Below are 18,647 nucleotides of genomic sequence, written 5' to 3'. Positions count from 1 at the left end.
GCTTGATCTGCTGAGTTTCTCCAGCATTATGAATTTACTTCAATCACAGTGCCTGCAAACTTTTTTGTTTTACTTAGAATATTGTGTTCAATTCTTGTCACCTCATCCTTGAAAGCTATGGAGAGCATACAGAGATTTACCAGGATGTTAAAAGTAACAGTAAAACATCCACAACAGGGATAAAGATGTCCCAGTAGCCAACCATTTCAGTCTGTGTCACATTCCCATACACAAGTCTGTCCATGACCTTATGTACTATACCACTACGACAACCCACAAATTGGAGGAACAGCACCTGATTTTCTGCCTGGGCACTCTCCAACCAAATGGCATTAACATCGACTTTTCCGGTTTCTGATAAACTGCTCTCCTCTTTCCTTCCCCTTTCCAGTTCACCCCTCCTTTCCCCCTCCCTTCACCTACCAATCCCTCCTCCCCTTGATTCCTGCTGTCCCTCCCTCCTTTCACCCATCACCTCCTGCCTTTGCGACCACACCTTCCCCCTTACTCTTTTGCTTGGGCGCTTGCCGATATTTTTCATACCTTGATGAAGGGCTCAAGCCCGAAACGTTGGATATATATTTTTACCTTTGCAGTATGAAGGACACTTTTTGACCTGCTGAGTTTCTCCAGCATTGTGTGCTTTTAATTTACCAAGATGTTGCCTGGATTGGAAAACATGTTTTATGAGATAAGTTAGAGGTGTTAAGGCTTTTCTCTTTGGAGCGAAGGAGAATGAGAGGTGACAAGATTATGAGAAGCATAGATAGGATAGACAGTCACCACTTTTTACCCAGGGTAGGAGTAGCAAACACCAGAGGACATCTTTACAAAGTGAGGGAGGAAAGTTTAGGGGAGACATCAGGGGTTAGCTTTTTACAGAGAACTGGAATGCATTGCCAGGGGTGATGGTGTAGGCTGGAACTACAGAGGCATTTAAAAAACTTAAGCTTTCAAGACAGCTTTCCTTTGGCTTTTATATGCTCCACCTATCTACATGAATGCAGAAATGTTGGATTGGCGGGTCTGTTCCGATCCGGGTTTCCTTCACCAAGGGTGGTAGTATCAGAGGTGAAGCAAAGTTGCTCCACATCCTATGTAAAAGGATTACTGCTGAAAGTGACTTGAAAAGAGGATGGCTGATGGTGTCAGAGCAGGTTCAGTGGAGCTGTCAGATTTCTCAGATCACTTTTCTCTCTACATGTGACATGACCCCATTCCCCTGCCCGCCATACCTCTCACTGTTTTAACATTAGTTTCAGTCAGGACAAGTGAACCGAGCTCATGTGGGAGCTGGGCACTAGTTGGATCATGTGACAATGAGACTTTCGCCTGGGAGACTGATGACCATGACAGTGTAATAATTAAGTCACTCAAGTCACCTTTATTCATTGTTCATACCATGCTCGCACGGTAAAGACGAGATAGTGTTTCTCCAGGACCAGGGAGTATATTTACATAAATGTACGTTAGAATAGAAGTTAAATACATAAAATATTAAGACATACACAGTAAAAGTCCATGGTACACTATCCACATGTTCTGGGAATTCAGGAGCCTGATGGCTTGGGAGGAAAACACCTTTGCCCAATCTGGATGTAATCATGTGAAGTGTAAAACTCACATTAAAATCCTTGCTTGTCAAAATTAAACACAAATTTTCTACACTCTCCCTGTAATATACTTTTACTATTGATATCATTTTATTTTCTTATAAACTAGTTTATTGAATATATTTTTGCAAAACTTTGTCAAGGTTGTAACTAACTGAAATGGAGCAAATGGACTATCTGGTCTGAAGGAGTCCTCTCATCTCCCTAGCGCTGATATTCATTATTATTATGCATTGCTTTATGTTACTAGATTGGGTTGATCTCAGGAGGTACAGAGCAAGATGTCTGGATTTCACATTTGTAGCAGTGAGCGTACAGATAATTTTAACAAGATTTATAGTCTGGTTTGGTTTGCTTCTGTTCTGGTTCTGATTTTGCTGGAGAATCATCACTGTCCGTTCTGACACTGAATGTGGATCCCATTCAAACAGAGGAAAGTATAGGCTTAAATACTGTGATTTATTAGGTGATTAGGAAGCAAAATAAGACAAATCCAGTATAATTTAAAAAAAATATTTGTGCTCCTTTTGAAAATTCTGCAACAACGCAGAAATGTGCATACAAAACATCAGTACTGTGCCTCACGGTAGAGGGTGGCATTGCTGTACTACATGCACTGTCCCATCTGCCCTGGGAAACTGCCTTGCTAATCTCTGCTATGTAAAGGCCCTTTTATAGAATGAACAAAATACGACTGTAAAGGTGGAGATTCTCCATAAATGCTCCGTAAGCAGTTCCAAGGCGCCGACTTCAGTCCCTTTTCAACCTAGCGTCAGTGGTGGAGCAGAGCGCTCCACCACATATCATAAATGTACAACCACTGCAAGCAGCTGGCTGGGTACGGGTTGATAATGCTGTTACCCATGACCCAGGAGCCACCACCAGGGCTCCAACGGTGATTGGTGCTGAGGTTAAGGTTCCCTCCTGCCACCCGGAAATATCCTCTTCTCAGTCCCCCTCTGCCCCTCGTTCCTTCACCAAGGCCGTCGAGACCAAGGAGCTGGAGGCCAGTGAGGAGCTGGAGGCCCAGCTGGGGCAAGGAGAGTTGGAGCCTACTGAACCATTGAGGCCAGAGGGTGAAGGGACCTGGGTGCTGAGCTCCACGGCCCAGGAGGAAGGAGAACAGATGCTGAGAAGAGATGGAGAAGCAGAGCTGGGGAGTCCAATAGATGCAAGAGGAGAGTGAAGAGCCAGAAGGCAGCACTAGGCAAAAGAGCAGAAGAATGAACCACTTTATGTTTCCCAGAGCAGTCCAGCTGCGTGGGGGATTATGGATATCGAAGATAGCCATTGCTTGGCACGTTTATTAGACCTTGTAGACAGCCGCTGCCATTGGCTGCTCTGCACCCGCTGCAAATGTGTTGCAGCCACCGTACTTGCAACAGCGCACTGCGCATGCGTGGAAACCACCAGGGCATGCTAGTTGAATCGAGAAGTAGCAAGGAGGAGATGCCACGCTGTGGGCTCTCTCTCCCGACCCACTTTATCATGTTTGGTTGTGTTCAGTAAAGTCTTATTTGGTTTACCTCACCTGCCGACTCAACTTACTATTAAGCATGGAACAACGAACATGGTTTCAGAAATGAGATCAAGAGGGTCCCAAGCCTGAAGCCTTTTAATTGTAAATCAGTCACAGTAAGTAACCATAGCCGTTTTGCACGGATTCAGGCAGCCCGACCCCCTTGCATTTGATGGAAATGTGGCAGAAAAATGGCATATCTTTGAAGAGGAATACAACATATTCATAGAAGCACCACATAGCGACAAGCTTCCCTGTACCAGAGCATACATGTTGAAAACTTGGCGGGCCCGGAAGCCATTGAAAGGGTGAGGTCAGTGTGTACGCAGGTGATGTGCACGATGGGAGCCTCGTTACCAGCCCAGCTGAGTTGAGAGAGGACCTCAAATGCTTAAGGCGTAAATTTAGAAAAATGTGCAACCCTCAGAGAAATGTGACAATGGTAAGGCACAAATTTCGGCACGCTTTGTGATGAACTAATTGAAGATAGAATGATCAGTGGCATTCGTGATGAAAATATGTGGATGGCGCTCGTGTGAGACAGTGAGCTCACATTAGCAAAGGCCATCGCCACGTGCTTGGCGTATGAAACTACTGAGGAAAACAGTAAAAGGCTAAGCACTCCACCACAGCAGGCTACAAGCATTGACACAATGCAGGCAGGATCAGGGAGCAGACAATGGCCAGAGGCTAGAAAGAAGAGCCAGGCAAGCCAGCCAGGCCATCCTGCATCAGGACAGGATATGGCAATTGCAGAGGAGACCATATACCAAGAAGGGAGATGTGCCCAGCATTTGGCCAGCAGTGCAAGAACTGCCACAAATGGAACCACTTCAGCAGATGCTGCAGATTCAGGCAGCAGACCACTGCATGGACCAGACCCAGGAGGACCATTAACCATTTGGAACTGGAGCTGAGAGGGAGCGACCGTGTCGATGAGTATCATGTTGATGGCAGGCAACCCAGCAGAAACCTGCATCAGAGGTAACAGGAGGCCTTCTTATCCATGGATGTCAATGGCAAGATGGCCGAGATGAAAGTCAACACTGGGGCCATATGCAATGTCATGTCACTGAGGACTTTTAACTGGCTGAGATGGAATAAGTCGAACCATGCATGAAGCCTATGAACCTAGTGGCTTATGGAGACAACAGAATCCAGACCAATAGAACGGCGCGGCTGCGGTGTTTCGTACAAGGAGGGCTCCTTGTGCTAACCTTCTTCGTTCTGTGAAGTTGTCATACCGCTGCTAGGCAGTGCGTGTATGCACATGGGGCTTGTTTCATTCATCACAGAGGTCCATCAGATAAGCCCATCCAAGAACGATTTGTCAAAGAAAATCTTTTCTGAGTATAGTGAACTTTTCAAAGACAAGCTGGGGAGGCTGCAGTGACATACTTCCATGTGGCTTGACCCAGAGGTAAGACCTGTTCATTGCATTCCAGTAGCAATGAAGGATAAAGTCAAGGCTGAGCTGAACAGACTGCAAGACTCGGGCGTCATCACTCCAGTCTCGGAACCAAGTTAATGGGTGTCTTCCATGGTGGCCGCCAAGAAAAAAAGACTGACAGGAAATCTGAATTTGTATCAATCCACAAGACCTCAATGCGGCACTGAAAAGACCACACCATCCCATGTGCACTATTGAGTAAGTTGCTGCCAGCGCAACAGAATTCTCGGTCCTTGACGTGAAGAACTTGTTCTGGCAGATCTCGCTTGACTACCGCTCATCACTTCTGACCACGTTCAGCATTGCATTTGGTCAGTACAGGTTCCTAAGGATGGCATTTGGCATCAATTTGGCCAGTGAAGTATTCCATCATAGTCAACAACATAATAGTAGGTGGAAGGACATGCCAACCTAAAGAAGGTGCTCAACCGAGCACAAAAGGTAAATATGATGCTCAACCCTGCAAGTGCAGTTTCTGCCTAAAACAAGTCAGCTATGTGGGCCATGTGTTCACCAGCAAGGGCCTGGAGACAGACCCCTCCAAGACAAGGACTATCAGCAAAATAACGATGCCAAACGCATCTGGCTGCCCTGCAACGGTTCCTGGGCATGGTGAACTACTTGGGGAAGTTCACGCCCAACTCCAGTGAACTGACGGCCCCGCTCAGACAGTTCACCCATAAAGTCTTCAAATCGACTTGGCACAAACAAAGTGACTTTGATGCCATAAAGAAACATGTCCAGCCTTCAAGTCCTTGCCTACTATGACGTACATAGATCAGTGATGCTGACCTGCAATGCCTCACTGTACTGCTTAGGGCAGCATGCCTGCAGGTCACTTGCAGACACAGAAACGAGGTATGCTCAGATTGAAAAAGAGCTATTGGCGGTGGTTTTAGTCTGCTCGAAATTCAATGATTATATCCATGGCAGGCCGGTCACCATAGAAACTGACCACTTACCTCTGGTGACCATAATAAACAAGCCAATTCACCCAGTGCCAGCAAGACTGTAGCTTATAATGCTCAGACTCTAGAAATACCACATTCCCCTTGTACACAAATGCAGCAAGGAAATACATTTAGCTGATGCTTTATCATGGGCTCCCAGAAAATGCATGGTCCAGTAAGTCAAGGAAGAGGACACTTTCGAAGTAATGACGGTAACCCATATATTCTCGGACTGGGTGGATGAACAAAGAAAGCACATGGCAGAAGACGGAACCCTAAACATTCTGGGTACCTTCATTAAGGGTGGCTGGCCGGCCAAGCAGCACAGCCTGCCATCGGCAGTGCAATCCCTTTCCTTACTGTGATGAATTACTTATTGATGAAGGGGTAATCATGAAGGGCCTAAAGGCAGTCATCCCTAGGACACTGCAGAATACGTACAGAGGGCATCCTGGTGCAGTGATGAAACACAGAGCAAGGGACATTGTCTTCTGGCGAGGCATGACAGAGAACATACATGAAGAGGTATAATCCTGCATGGTGTGCAACAGAACCAAGCCAGACCACTGCAGTTACACCCAGTACCCTGGTCGACCATGGCGACCAACATCTTTGAATGGCGGAGCCAACAGTACCTAGTACTAATAGACTCATACTCAGGCAGGTTCAAGATAGACCTGCTCTGAGATGTGACCTCTGCAGCCATCATCACCAAACTAAAGCGGCACTTTTTTGGTACATGGGGCACCTCACATTCTTCTCTCGGGCAAGGGCAGACAATTCACCAGCCAGAGGTTCCACAACTTTGCAACAGCTTGGGACTTCACCCACATTACCGGCAGCCCAGAGTACCCACAATCAAACGGGCAGGCTGAAAGAGCAGCGAGAAGTGCCAACCAGCTAATGGAGAAGTCCCACAGAAAGAAGACAGACGTCTTCTTCAGCCTACTGAATTTAAGAAACGTCCCTCACGACACCACCTTAGGCTCTCTGGTGCAATGGTTAATGTGAAGGCAGACCAGGACAACCCTACCAGTGGGAAGGAGACTTCTGAAGCCCCAACCAAAGGACCTGCAAAATGTCAAGGCCCAGCTGCTAAACAGAAGGCTGGCACAAAAGAAAAGTTATTATAAAACCAGCCGGCAGCTCATGCCACTGACTGAAGGGCAAGCCGTAAGGATGCAGACTCCAGATTATGACTGTCCGGGTATAGTGGAAATGAGCTGCCATAAACCCAGGTCATACCTGGTTTGTTCAAGGGGGAAAATATACAGGAGGAACAGATGACACATCCTCCCAGTAAGAGCCACCCCCATCTCAAACCAACACAGACAAATCAGCATTTTTTGATGTGAGCCCCACCCCACCCCAGTAACCACAGGAGAAATATTGGACAATGTTCCTGAGACTATGGACAGTAGAGACAATCAGGACAAGATGCCCCAAGCCTCCACCTCAGCAGAGGACGTGTCTGTAAGCCCAACCCAAAATACTGGGTCTGAATTGGGTTGAATGAATATGAATGAAAGTTATATGTTTATTCATTGTACCATGCGGGGGGGGGGGGGGGGGTAGCTCAGGAAAGGGGACGGAGGCACCCGCTGCAGTTGCATGGCAGCCACCGTCCTCGCAACAGGGCATTGTGCATGCGCGAGCAGCACGAGGGCGCGCGAGTTGAATCGAGTGCTCGCAGGTGCCGGGCCGTGACCTCTCTCTCTACCCTGTTTATCATGTTTGGTTGCGTTCAGTAAAGTCTTTTTTGGTTAACCTCACACGCCGATTCGACTTGTTATTAACCACGCAACAACGAATAGACCTCATGGCGACAGGCGACGCGACGGCACCACTCCCCCCACCCCGGAGGACCCGACGAGGCGCCGCTCTTCATAAAAGCGGCGCAGGAGCTGCCTTTTAGGGCTGCTCCATAATAAAAAAAATAGGATGGAGCTGGCCTTGATGCGGAGGCCCAGCATAAAAACACCTCATGACTGAGCGATCTGGCTTTTCAGCAAAAACACTTGAATCCACCTTCCCCCCCCCTCCCTTATCCAGACAACATATAACGCGGCTTTTCTACGTAAACACCCCTTAATTAGACAGGCAGATGGATGAAAGGGTTATTGTTTAGGATTATTTTGGTAGCTATATATACCGTATAGAGGCCGTGCGTTGAAGGGCCCGGCCCGTCCTGTCAGATTAGATGTTCGCACCACTCCGGTGAACATGCTTTGGCAGAACGTAATGACGTGTGACTGGGAACGTCAGCTCTTGACGCAGGGCCCGCGCGGGGTGGGAGGACCGTCACCTCTGTGAGAATTGGGGTGGGAAGAAGAAGAGGAGGAGGAGGGGGGGGGCTTCCCTGGCCTTGAGCCAATGAGGGCGGGGCGGGACGGGACGGCGGCTCGCGGGGGAGCAGTGCGCAAGTGTGCGCCGATGAGGAGGGGGAGGCCCTGCAGCCACGACTCCTGGTGCGGGGCGGAGTGGAACCGTTTTATGCCGTGGCTTGGCAGCAAGCGGTCATGGTTGTCCGCGCTATCGAGGGCGGCCGCGATGAAATCGTTGGTGCGGCGGGTTAGCGGATGGTGTGAAGCCGAGGGCTGGGCTCTCTCCCCGAGGTGCAATGATCCGTCTGTGCTCCCCGAACCGGCCCTGCAGTCTGCTGTTCCTGGCTTTACTGCAGTTGGCTTTCGTCGTTTTCCTGTACCGCCGCAGTCTCAGTAACTCCTTCGCCAGTTTAGTGTATGAAGATGATCGCGGCGGCCACTGGGATTACTCCAAAACCCACGACGTCTACACCAACCTCAGCCTGTTCGCCCCCAGTCCCGGCCGGGAAACTTTAGCCAAGTGTTCTGGCCAGTCGCCGCTCCTTGGTAAGACCGCTAGGTGTTGGGTGTGGTGAGTGTTGGCCTCGACCGGCCGAGGGCAGAGCAGCGGGGCCACCGGGAAGTTCATGCCCGCCTTTACTCTGCAAGAGCAGGGTCTTGTGAAACTTTCCTTTCGCTGCTCTGCAAGGTCAGCGGGGGCAATCGAAGAAAAGTATTGGAAGTAGTTTCTTTTCGGGAAAAGGAGATTAAAACATGAGACCAAGTTGGGTGAAATTGAGTTTTAGATTTTGGTCCCTAATACGAAATCAATTGCATGTTTTTAAAAGGGAGCTTTGTTATTTGAACTCTGATCGTCTGTCCTCGATGCTTGAACTGGTTTAAGCTCTACTTGAGGTTTGAAATCGTTTCTGGACTGGAGAACTCCGATCTTTGGGTAAAACGCTGGTGTACAATGGTCAAGTGGTCTTGTGTGGGCCAATATTTCTTGGAGCAGTGTTGGGCAAAATATTGACTGTTATCTGCAAGATTACTTGGCGTATTGGTAGCAGTTTGCCCTTCATAGCTACAAATCCGATGCTGCATCCAAAGCACCGAGCACCCTCAATTTTGTGGGGCCTGAGTTCCAAACCAAATCCATAATCTTACAACAGACATTTCTTACAGTAATTTACTCTTGGCAAAACTTTAATTTTGTCAGGCACATTTGCTTGCACTGTTAAACCTTCTATTCCTTGCTACTGTGCTTCTATTTATGTCATCTTAAGTGTATGCAAATCTCCACTATTTACGTGGACATTCACAAAAACCTTGATGCACTTTATTATTGTGCATGCAAAGTTACGTAGTTTGTGGTTAACCAACCACTGTTTTTAAATCTCTCCATTTTTTCATCTCTTTCTACTTTATCTTCAGCCTCAGACAATGAGCTCTTCTAACTCTTGATTGTTACCAAATGTATTTGTTCTGTCACTGACAGAAATTTATTTTGTTGCCAGGACCATAGGCCCTGTATTTTTTTTACCTCACCAAAACTTTCTTTCCTCCTTTTAAAATGCTTTTTAAAGTGAAGTTAAACAGGATAGTCTGCAGATGCTCTAGTTGTAATGCAATACACAAGTGGTGGAGAAACTTGGCATGTAGTGCAATGCCCAGAGGAAGCAAAGGTATACTGTACATCTAAAGCAGTGGTCCCCAAACTTTTATCAGCCTGCTAGCCCCTCGACTTCCAGGCCACCTCCCTAGCACACGCACATCTCTTTCTTGGGTGTTGGGTCTACTACAAATTTAAAACGACAATTAATCTAACCTATAAACAAGTGCATGTATTTCACAAATAAAACTTGTAGTAAACCAATTTATTTACCAATTATGAAAAGGTAAATTTACATAGCAACTGTAACTATAATATTTTCTTCCACATAATGAGCAAAAATATATTTGTATACCGTGCAGAATAGTATTCTACATTCCGACTCTCAAGAGCAATTTGCATTCTCTTGGGACATGAGACAAAACACATTCCTGTAGTCCCACTATCTGCCAGAGTTAATATCCTGTGATTTACAACTCATTCAACTTCCGCCAGAGGTGTCAATTGCCCATTATATAGATGAAAAATTTAACAGAAATTAACATAATTACTCACCTTATGGTCGTTTACACTGCACCCTATAAGTTCCTGTGCGCATTAGTCCCGGTTATTTTATGTGGAGCAATGTGGCCTGAGTCATCACCTGGACACCGAATTCAATAACGTGAGTTTTGCGGTGTGATTTAGAATGCAAGCTTCCCAAAAAAAGTAGTAGGGGTCTTGCAGGATAAATCGCGTTGCAGGAATTGACTAAAAATTTCTGCACTTTGCTTTTTAGACTGCCCATGTAAACAGCAAATTTCATTGATTGTGCTGTTACATGCCTGCAGTCTAAAAACCCTAAATAACAAGCTTTTGAGAGGAATCAATTAAATAGATCAAAGACAGGCATCAGAGTTGAGCAGGATTTTAATTCTGTCATGATTTTAAAAGCCTTTCTTTAAAAGAAACGTTATCTTGTTAATCTCCTCCCTCAGGGGACAGGTCTGAGCAACTAACAATAGATGCTTTCAAGGCAGCTTTAAAAGGATCTGACCTGGAAAGCGGGCGCCAAAATCAACCAGGTCTCTGCCTTACCTTGAAGGTAGTCAGGGAACCCAGTTAATTTACCTAAGTCGCATCCATGGCGGCTTGAAAACAAAAAATGGCTGACGTCACCGGGAAATCCCTACTGAAGTGTCTGCCGTGATTGGGGAGAGAAGGGTTGCTGCCACGATGGTGGCACAATTGGGAGGAGCAAGGTTGCTGACGTGGGGGAGTGAGGTCGCCGCTGTGATTGGCAGGGGCAAAGGGGTCAGCTGCCACAGGTGGGGGGGGGGAGGTGACTGAGAGCTGGTTAGCGGGGGACGGGGGAGAATGACCACTGATAGTTTGCGTGATGGATCACCTTCCGTGTCATCGTGGGGGTGGGATCCCCCTTAAATCACTGTGTTTGCTATTTACTGGGGGTCCCCCCCCCCCCCTCACAGCTTGAAAGATGCTGGAAGAACGTAATTGCACCTGGAGGGCTACCAAGGTGCTGCAGCATAAAAATGCTTATTGATAAAGTGCAGTGTCCTAGCCAGAATATCCTGTTTATTGGAATATCATGGCACTAAGGCCAAAGAGATCAAAATTTTGAATTTTGCCATTTTGTATGTATCTATTTCCTACGCCAGCTATAAATTGTGCGCATTCTTTCATTGCTGTTATTAGATTCCCACACTCACTATAAATCTTTGACTTTCCCCACACCCGCTATAAATCTTTTGCATTGTTGCAACTTGAAAAAAAATTCTTTAATTCCGCATATAACGTGCAATGGGTTACCTAGTTTGTACAAAACGTAAAGGTACAATCTCTTCACACTATATTGCTTGTACTTTTTTGTTTCCTGTGCTGCAACCATATTTTATACTGCAACAAAAAATATGTTGTAAAAATCATGTCAATCACAACAAAATGCAGCAGAAGGAAATAGAATAGCAATGCAATTACTAGGAAAAATACATGAGACAATAATACAAGTATCAATGTGAAACTAAAAAAACAAATACTTAAGAGCTACTAACAGAAGTTACAGTTAGACTTAAACACAGGTATACCTTGTATGACACGGTTTTGAATAGCGCTGGTTTTAATATAATGCAGTCAGTCACTGTCCCGGTAGGTCATTCATCGTCCTGGGTAGTCACTTGCTGTCCCCAGATAACTTGCAATGTTTGCAAACCTTGAGCATTGGCCCTTGCAGATATGAAAATGCTATGATCACCAGTTCCAATGGCATCTGCTGGCATATGGTGCATGACCTATCCAGAAGCACATCATCAAGATACAAACAAAAATTCAGACAGCCCTCCACCCCCTTTTTTTTTTCTTCACAGCCCCTTTGGATATTTCCACTTTCCCCAGGGGGGGCAGCATTGCCTACTTTGGGAATGACTGATCTAAAGTTTTGGTCTGGAACCCTTTAAGGCTAAGCAGATGTGATGGGCCCAATAGCCCACTTGCTCCTAATGAGCAGAAAGTCCCTCAAAAGGTAGTGGGGGGTGGGGGTGGGGGGGGCGAAGATGGGGTGGGGGGAAGCACAGGCCAATAGGCAAGATGGGTATGAGTGAAGGGCAGAAGAGAAAAAAAAACTGAGGTGATGGGGAAAGGGGTTCGCTCTTTGAATGGAGGGGAAATGGGTTGGGGAGTTGGGTCAGGGAGGGGCCTAAAGGAAATTAGAGAGGCTGATGTTGATGCTCTCTGGTTGGAGTCTGCCCAGACAGAATATTGTTCCTCCAATTTGTGTGTGGCCTTGGTTTGATAGTGCACATTGGCATGAGAATGGGATATTAAATAAATGAAACCAGGATAGGGCAGGGAAAGATGTGTCTGATGTGGTAGGTGGTGGAAATGTATGGATGAAGAGGCTTGTGTGGTGGAGGGTCAGGTCAAGGGAAATCCTCTCTGGATTCTGGAGGGACAGGTCTCTCCTTGAGTCCCTTGTCCACACCCCTTCCCATTAATCACCCAGTCAGTACCCCTGTAACCCAGGAAATGATACATGTATCCACATTACCTCCCTCACCACCATTTGGAACTCCAAGCAGTTCTTTCAAGTTTAGAATCTGCAGGAGTCATCGACTGCATCTGGTACTCCATGTGTGGTCATTGAAGAGACTGGAGTCTGTGTGTGTCCCTACCTGCTTATTCTGGTGCTGCTCACTTTCTGTTTGTACCTTGATAAAGGGCTGAGGCCCAAAATTTTGGATATATACCTTTGCTTCCTATGGATACTGTGTGACCTGTTGAGTTCAACACTTTTTTTCTTCAAGCACTTGTTACAAATATTTGCAACAAGATAACCTTCAACATTTAATGCTGGAGAAACTCAGCAGATCAAACATCTTATTTTGTATCAGGGATTGCAGATCACAGAACTCCCTCTGAAAATCTTTCTTATTGCTCCCCATTTGTAATCCAACTCTCTGCTTTTGCTTGTGGCCCACAGATGTACTGCCTGAGAATCTTAAGATCTTGCCCAACCCAATCACCAAGTAGTCCAGAGTTTAGGACTTTTACTGTAACTTCTATGCAGGTCTCAGTTTAAAAAAAAATCCATGTGAGATTGTTTTAAATGCAGACTAAGGCATTATTTTCAAAAAAATTTTGAGGTTAGGCTTCCCTCAATCTTCATTGTATTATTATAGAATTGCTTTATTTAAAATGTCAGTTTCATATGACTTGCAGTTTTTTAATTAACATCATACCTTGTAGTACAGGTACACAATCCTTTATCCGGAACCCTTGGGGGACAGTGTGTTCCGAATTTCGGAAAGCCCACCTGAATTGTGCTGCCGTATTCACCCCCACCCACTTCCTGTCGCCCTGCCGCCTCCCCCAACCGCTGCTCCCTCGGCCGCCTCCCCCAACCGCCGGTCCCCACTTGGCGGATTTTGGAGCTTTCCTGATTTCAGATGTCCGGATAAAGGATCATTTTGGCCTTGATGACAAAATACCTACCATATGCTATAATTTGTTGGTCATGTTTAGTGCAGCATAAGTTTTGCACACTTGCTTCCTCTTTGCAGAAAACAGCCTGCTGGGTGAATTCACCCCACAGTGTCTGTGGGGTGAATCGATTTGTCAGTGTTTCAGGTTCAGGCCCTGTGTTTGGATTCTTCAAATTGCTTTCTTGCTGTTTCCAAAACACATAATGAAACAAATGATTATACTAAATTCCTGTTGAGAATGCCATTCTGATTGTACACTGAAATGTTAGTTACTTTGCAGTCACCACAGAGCCAAAATTATAATCCCATTATTCCTAAATTGGTGTTGATAGGAAAAGACTACAAAACCTTGGTGAAGGGCTTCGGCCCAAAACATTGGTTATTTTCCTTTGTTTCCTACGGATGCCGTGTGACCTGAGTTTCTCCAACACTTTTGTGTATTGAACTACAATCTGTTGCCTTTTGCTATTTAGAGTAATTAAATTCAAGTTTGTGATTATTGTGTAATCTTTTTGTTTATAAATTCTTGTGATCTAAAATATGAAAAATGAAAACAATACAATTTTAGAAACTATGACTCCAGAATGATTCAGGTATGGCCCTGTTTTTTTCCTTTTTAAAACAATAATTTTAGGTAAAGGTTCACTTAATGGTATTAGTGTCTTAATGTGTTTCACAGCATGTGAAATAAATAATTTAGAACTGTCATTGCTATTGTTACTAGATTAAACTCTGATTATCCAAAATAGGTGGGACGAGGTCTATGTCGGATAACTGGTCATTTTTAACAAAAAACAGCCCAGTAACAACAGCAAATCACTTGTTACAGTGTTTAAACAACAACAAACAACAAGGGAAGACTTTTTAAGCATTAAAAAATTGTTTAAATCTCACCAAAAAATGCTGGCCTCCGCCAATCAACGAGACTTCCCAATCACCACTGCCGATTCTCAACATGTCCCCACTGCTGCTACTGTTTTCCAAGGAGGCTTCCAGGTCTGGTGGATCACTCACTGGTAAGTCAGCGGGTTCCTGTCTTGCCGGTCACCAGAGCTCCTGACGCCTCGATCCTGACTCTGAATCCTTCCCTAGGCCTTCCACACATGCATACTGGGGAGTCGGCGTGTGTGTGCGGTAGTAGGCCGGGGGGAGGGTTTGGAATTGGCATCAGGAGCTCTGATGTGCCAAAGTGGGAGCGAAAGGGAGCAGAGGGTCACTGAGCCTGAGATCCTGCTCCTGTTCGGGAAGCCACTTGATGACGTTGGGACAAGGGTTTCTTCCAACTGCAATGGCACATAGTTTGAGAAGGAGAATTGGAGAGAAAAATCAATAGGGGAGAGTAAAGAAGAAATGGAAAGAGAGAGGGGAGGGAGTTGCCTGAAACGAGGATGATCGTCGTTCTAATTTCATATCGGGTGAATTTTTTTTCAACCTATGAGGTCAGTTCGGCTCTGAAAAGGTTTGGATAAATGAGGATTTCTGATTGTTTCGGATATTGTAATTTATCCAAAAATTTTCAGAGACAAACAGGCATCACTTTCAGGTCCAAAAAAATTCTGGATAAATAAGGATTTTGGAGATTCTGATTTTGGATAATCAGAGTTCTACTGTACAAGCAAGCTAATAATTGTTTTATTTCTGCAGAGCAGTCAGCCTTGAGTAAATATTCATCTTTTGCCATGCATGTAAAAGCACCAGTCATCTGTGTACACAATTGTTTGCCACAGAAGTCTGATACTTTTGATTCCAAGCTGCTCACTAAAATGTAATGAAACACGAAAATCTGCAGGATGTTATGATTGTAGTAAAGACAGCAATGCTGGTCAGCAGGTCATGCGGCTTCCATAGGTGGTAAATATATATTAATGACATTTTGTGCCTGAGCCCTTTTTTCTAAAATGTATTTTGCTGGATGCTTTGCAAGGTTTATTTACAATCTTTGCCTAATTTCCCTGTCAAGGTAACATAGAAACAAGGTTCTAATATTTGTTTGTGTAGATATTTTAACTTTATGTTGAACACTTCTGACAGATTTCAACTTGTATCGTAGACTTTTTTCTGTTGCTTTGGGAATGCAGTATACTAAACTATATTGTATATTTAAGGAGATGTGTTTTCTGACTTGCACATGTGTAGAATACACCTTTTTGTTGTCAACATTTGCACAGTTGGACCACTGACGATCAACTTTCAGACAATTCCGGTTATGAGCAAAATTAAAAGAAAAAATCCATACGTTAAACCTGGTGGCCGGTACTCTCCCCCACACTGCAAAGCTTGGTACAAAACAGCCATTCTTGTTCCTCATCGAAACAGGGAGCCACATTTACGCCATCTTCTGTATTACCTTCATCCATTTCTGCAGCGTCAACAGCTTCAATATGCAATATATGTCATTCATCAGGTAATTAACTTTTGATTACATAGGAATGTTCCTCGACTGTGGGTTAATATTCAGCTTTTTAATGTCAGTGTCATGCATAAATCATTTGTGTAATGCATATATAATGCTTTAATTTCAGTAAAGTCTAGTAAAATATATTGTATAAGTTTGGAGAAGAAAATAATGTCTTACAAATAAGCTGGTAAATGCTTCCTAATATTTTGTGATATAAAATAGTCTTTTTAGTGTTGAAAAATGCCTAACGAGCTCCTCGGATTTATTATAATGTATTTATTATTTCTAAATTTTGAACTATTTCTACTTTACCCCATGTAATTAGATTACAGGCCAAAGTGGATGACATGAAATATTTTCCAATATTTTGTTTTAATAGTTAAGTTTATATTTTTGTTTAACTCCTTTAACTGAAATTCATAGCAGGCGGCAGAGTAGATGCTGGATTTGAGCAACTATTTTGTCTTTCAATTGGAAGTATAGTGGTGCAGGTGAATGAAGTAAAACATTTGATTGTTAGCTTAAACCTAATAAACACATACTTTATTGAAGAACAAGCAGAGATCTTATACAATTATGAAAGGCATAGATAAGATAGAGGTAGGTAAGTTGCTTCCACTGGTAGGTGACACTAGAACGCAGGGACATAGCCTCAGGATTCAGGGTAGTAAATTTAGGATGGAGATGAGGAAGAACTGCTTCTCCCAGAGAATAGAGAATCTTTGGAATTCTCTGCCCATTGAAGCAGTGGAGGTGAGCTCAGTAAATATATTTAAGACCAGATTGGATAGTGTTACAAGCCCAGAGGACACCAAAACCCAGCAGCAATAGATATTCACCAAGACAAATGGTTATGTAAACAAAAGTTGCTTTTAATTACAGTATATTTAAACATGAAAACAGATTCACACTTTAACTTATCACTATTGACTTAACTAACCCAACTTAACCCCCTTCTAATTCTAAACGCACGTGTATGTAATGTGAGTGTAAGTTCAAAAAAGTTCTTTGATTCACAGTCCAATCTCACTTCTCACTCCTCCAAGTTCATTGGTTGCAGGCAATTCTTATACTGTGCACAGAATTTAACATTTATAAAGTTTACCAGGCTTTGGTGCTTGAAAGGTAAATGGCTCTGTAATTGGTTATATGGTTATGGTTACTGCTCATGAAGGTTCTTGTCGGTTTTCAGAGAGAGATTTGTTGTTCCAGGAGGACATCCACAACTAATTCCTTTTTAATCAGCCACTCCAGTGTCTTGCTGATGAAACTTTCTCTTCAGGGTTCTCCAGATGATAAACTCTTTCTTTCAGGTCACCATAGAGTTCCTTTTTGTTTCTCTTATTTCATGTGAAATTTGGCCTCGAGTCTTGTCTGCGTTACTTATTTCAATGCCCCTTTCCCTTCAGTCTTGAGTTTTCAGTGGACATTTAATAAGCCACTTCTAATTAAGCTATCATATTTAATTATCTATTGCTTTTGTTTGCATCTTTAACCACACAATGGAAGGTTGGCCATCAAAGTTGATTTCCCCAGCCATTGAATTTTGTTGAGTTATGTCTTTTGCCTCAAATATGCAATACAATGTATATTTTTAAGATCAATTCTTGATATTAAATTGTACATCTTGCCTAAACATATTTAGGGATGTGTGTGAAGGATTTTTTTTTGGAGAGCAGACAAACTATTGATCCCTGAATATTCAAGTTGGTGAAACGTTTGATAGCCTCTACTTTTCAGGCAGAGATGTCGCCCTGTGACTGTTGACTCTGTGGCCCAAAAACTCAATTGTCTCTTTTTTCTTAAAAAAATAAATTTTTAAAATAAATTTAGAATCACACAAATAAAGCACATAATAAAAAATAATTGAAATCAATACAAATACAAGTGATGTATAAAAAGAAAAAGATAATAAAACCTCCCTATATACCACCCCCTCTATCCCCCTACAAAGAAGAGAAAGAGGAAAAAGAAAGGGACAAGAGATCTTCAACAGGGGTGCCTATTATTCTAAAGTTTCTTATAGTATACTGAGACCTTAAGGAAAAAGGGAATGTCAGAGCTTCATTTAAATATTAACACCAATATTTTGTAAATAAGAGCTCCATATCTTCCAAAATCTATAATATTTGTCCCTTAAATTATGTAATTTTCTCAAGTGGTATACAACTCTGAACTTCTGTATGCCATCTTTCTATACCCAGATCTGTGTCAGACTTCCAGGTTATGGCAATACATTTTCTTGCTATTGCTAAAGCAATTTGAATGAACTTCTTTTGATATATATTCAGTTTTAACTTGGGTTCAATATTCTTAATATCACTCAATAAAAATAATATTGGATCCTGTGGGAATTTAATCCCTGATATTCATTCCAAAAATTTACCCATTTCAAACCAAATAGGTTTAACTTTGGGACACTGCCAAGTAGAATGCAAAATTGTACCAATTTCCTCTCCATATCTAAAACATAAATCCAACAAAGTCTGATTCAATTTTTAAAAAATTATATGGAGTTGGATATAACTGATGAATAAAATTACATTGTACCATTTGATATCTCACAGTTATTGTAGTTTTCCTATTTTCTCTACATATGCTAATCTACTCTTGTTCTTCTATTTGTTTATTCAAATCTACTTACCATCTTTGTCTAGAATTATGAAGCCTTATTTTTCAGGTTTCTTTTCTATTAACCTAGACATCATTGAGATAAATGTCTTTATATTTCCATTCTAGGCAGCTTTCTAATAATTCATAAAATTAGGAAGCTTCAAACCTCCTAAATCGTAATTCCAAGTTAATTTATCCAAAGAAACTCTTGC

General features: G+C 43.4%; 2 protein-coding genes across 11 annotated transcripts in view; one reads left to right on the top strand and one right to left on the bottom strand.

The window, feature by feature from the left end:
• Nucleotides 1-7,801, bottom strand: part of LOC138739231 (NADPH oxidase 4) — a 271,753-nt gene extending 263,952 nt beyond the window's left edge. For 2 of the 8 annotated variants that reach the window (XM_069890865.1, XM_069890870.1), the window contains exon 1: nt 7,685-7,770. Coding sequence is in view for 4 of the 8 variants with exons in the window: in XM_069890873.1 (XP_069746974.1) it covers nt 7,685-7,757 (73 nt within the window). In the remaining 4 variants the exon portion in view is untranslated. Of the gene's footprint in view, nt 1-7,684 lie in introns of all 8 variants that reach the window. The other 6 variants (XM_069890873.1, XM_069890863.1, XM_069890864.1 and 3 more) reach the window with 6 other exon arrangements.
• Nucleotides 7,642-18,647, top strand: part of naalad2 (N-acetylated alpha-linked acidic dipeptidase 2) — a 147,505-nt gene continuing 136,499 nt past the window's right edge. For 2 of the 3 annotated variants that reach the window (XM_069890858.1, XM_069890857.1), the window contains exons 1-2: nt 7,642-8,402; nt 15,593-15,828. In XM_069890858.1, the coding sequence (XP_069746959.1) occupies nt 8,153-8,402; nt 15,593-15,828 (486 nt within the window). In that variant the 5' untranslated portion in view covers nt 7,642-8,152. Of the gene's footprint in view, nt 8,403-10,019; nt 10,112-15,592; nt 15,829-18,647 lie in introns of those variants that run through there. The other variant, XM_069890860.1, reaches the window with a different exon arrangement.

This window comes from Narcine bancroftii, chromosome 7 (genome assembly GCF_036971445.1).
Source record: "Narcine bancroftii isolate sNarBan1 chromosome 7, sNarBan1.hap1, whole genome shotgun sequence".
NCBI lineage: Eukaryota > Metazoa > Chordata > Chondrichthyes > Torpediniformes > Narcinidae > Narcine > Narcine bancroftii.
Note: the sequence above shows the minus strand (reverse complement) of the source record. Positions and strands in the feature narration are given on the sequence as shown.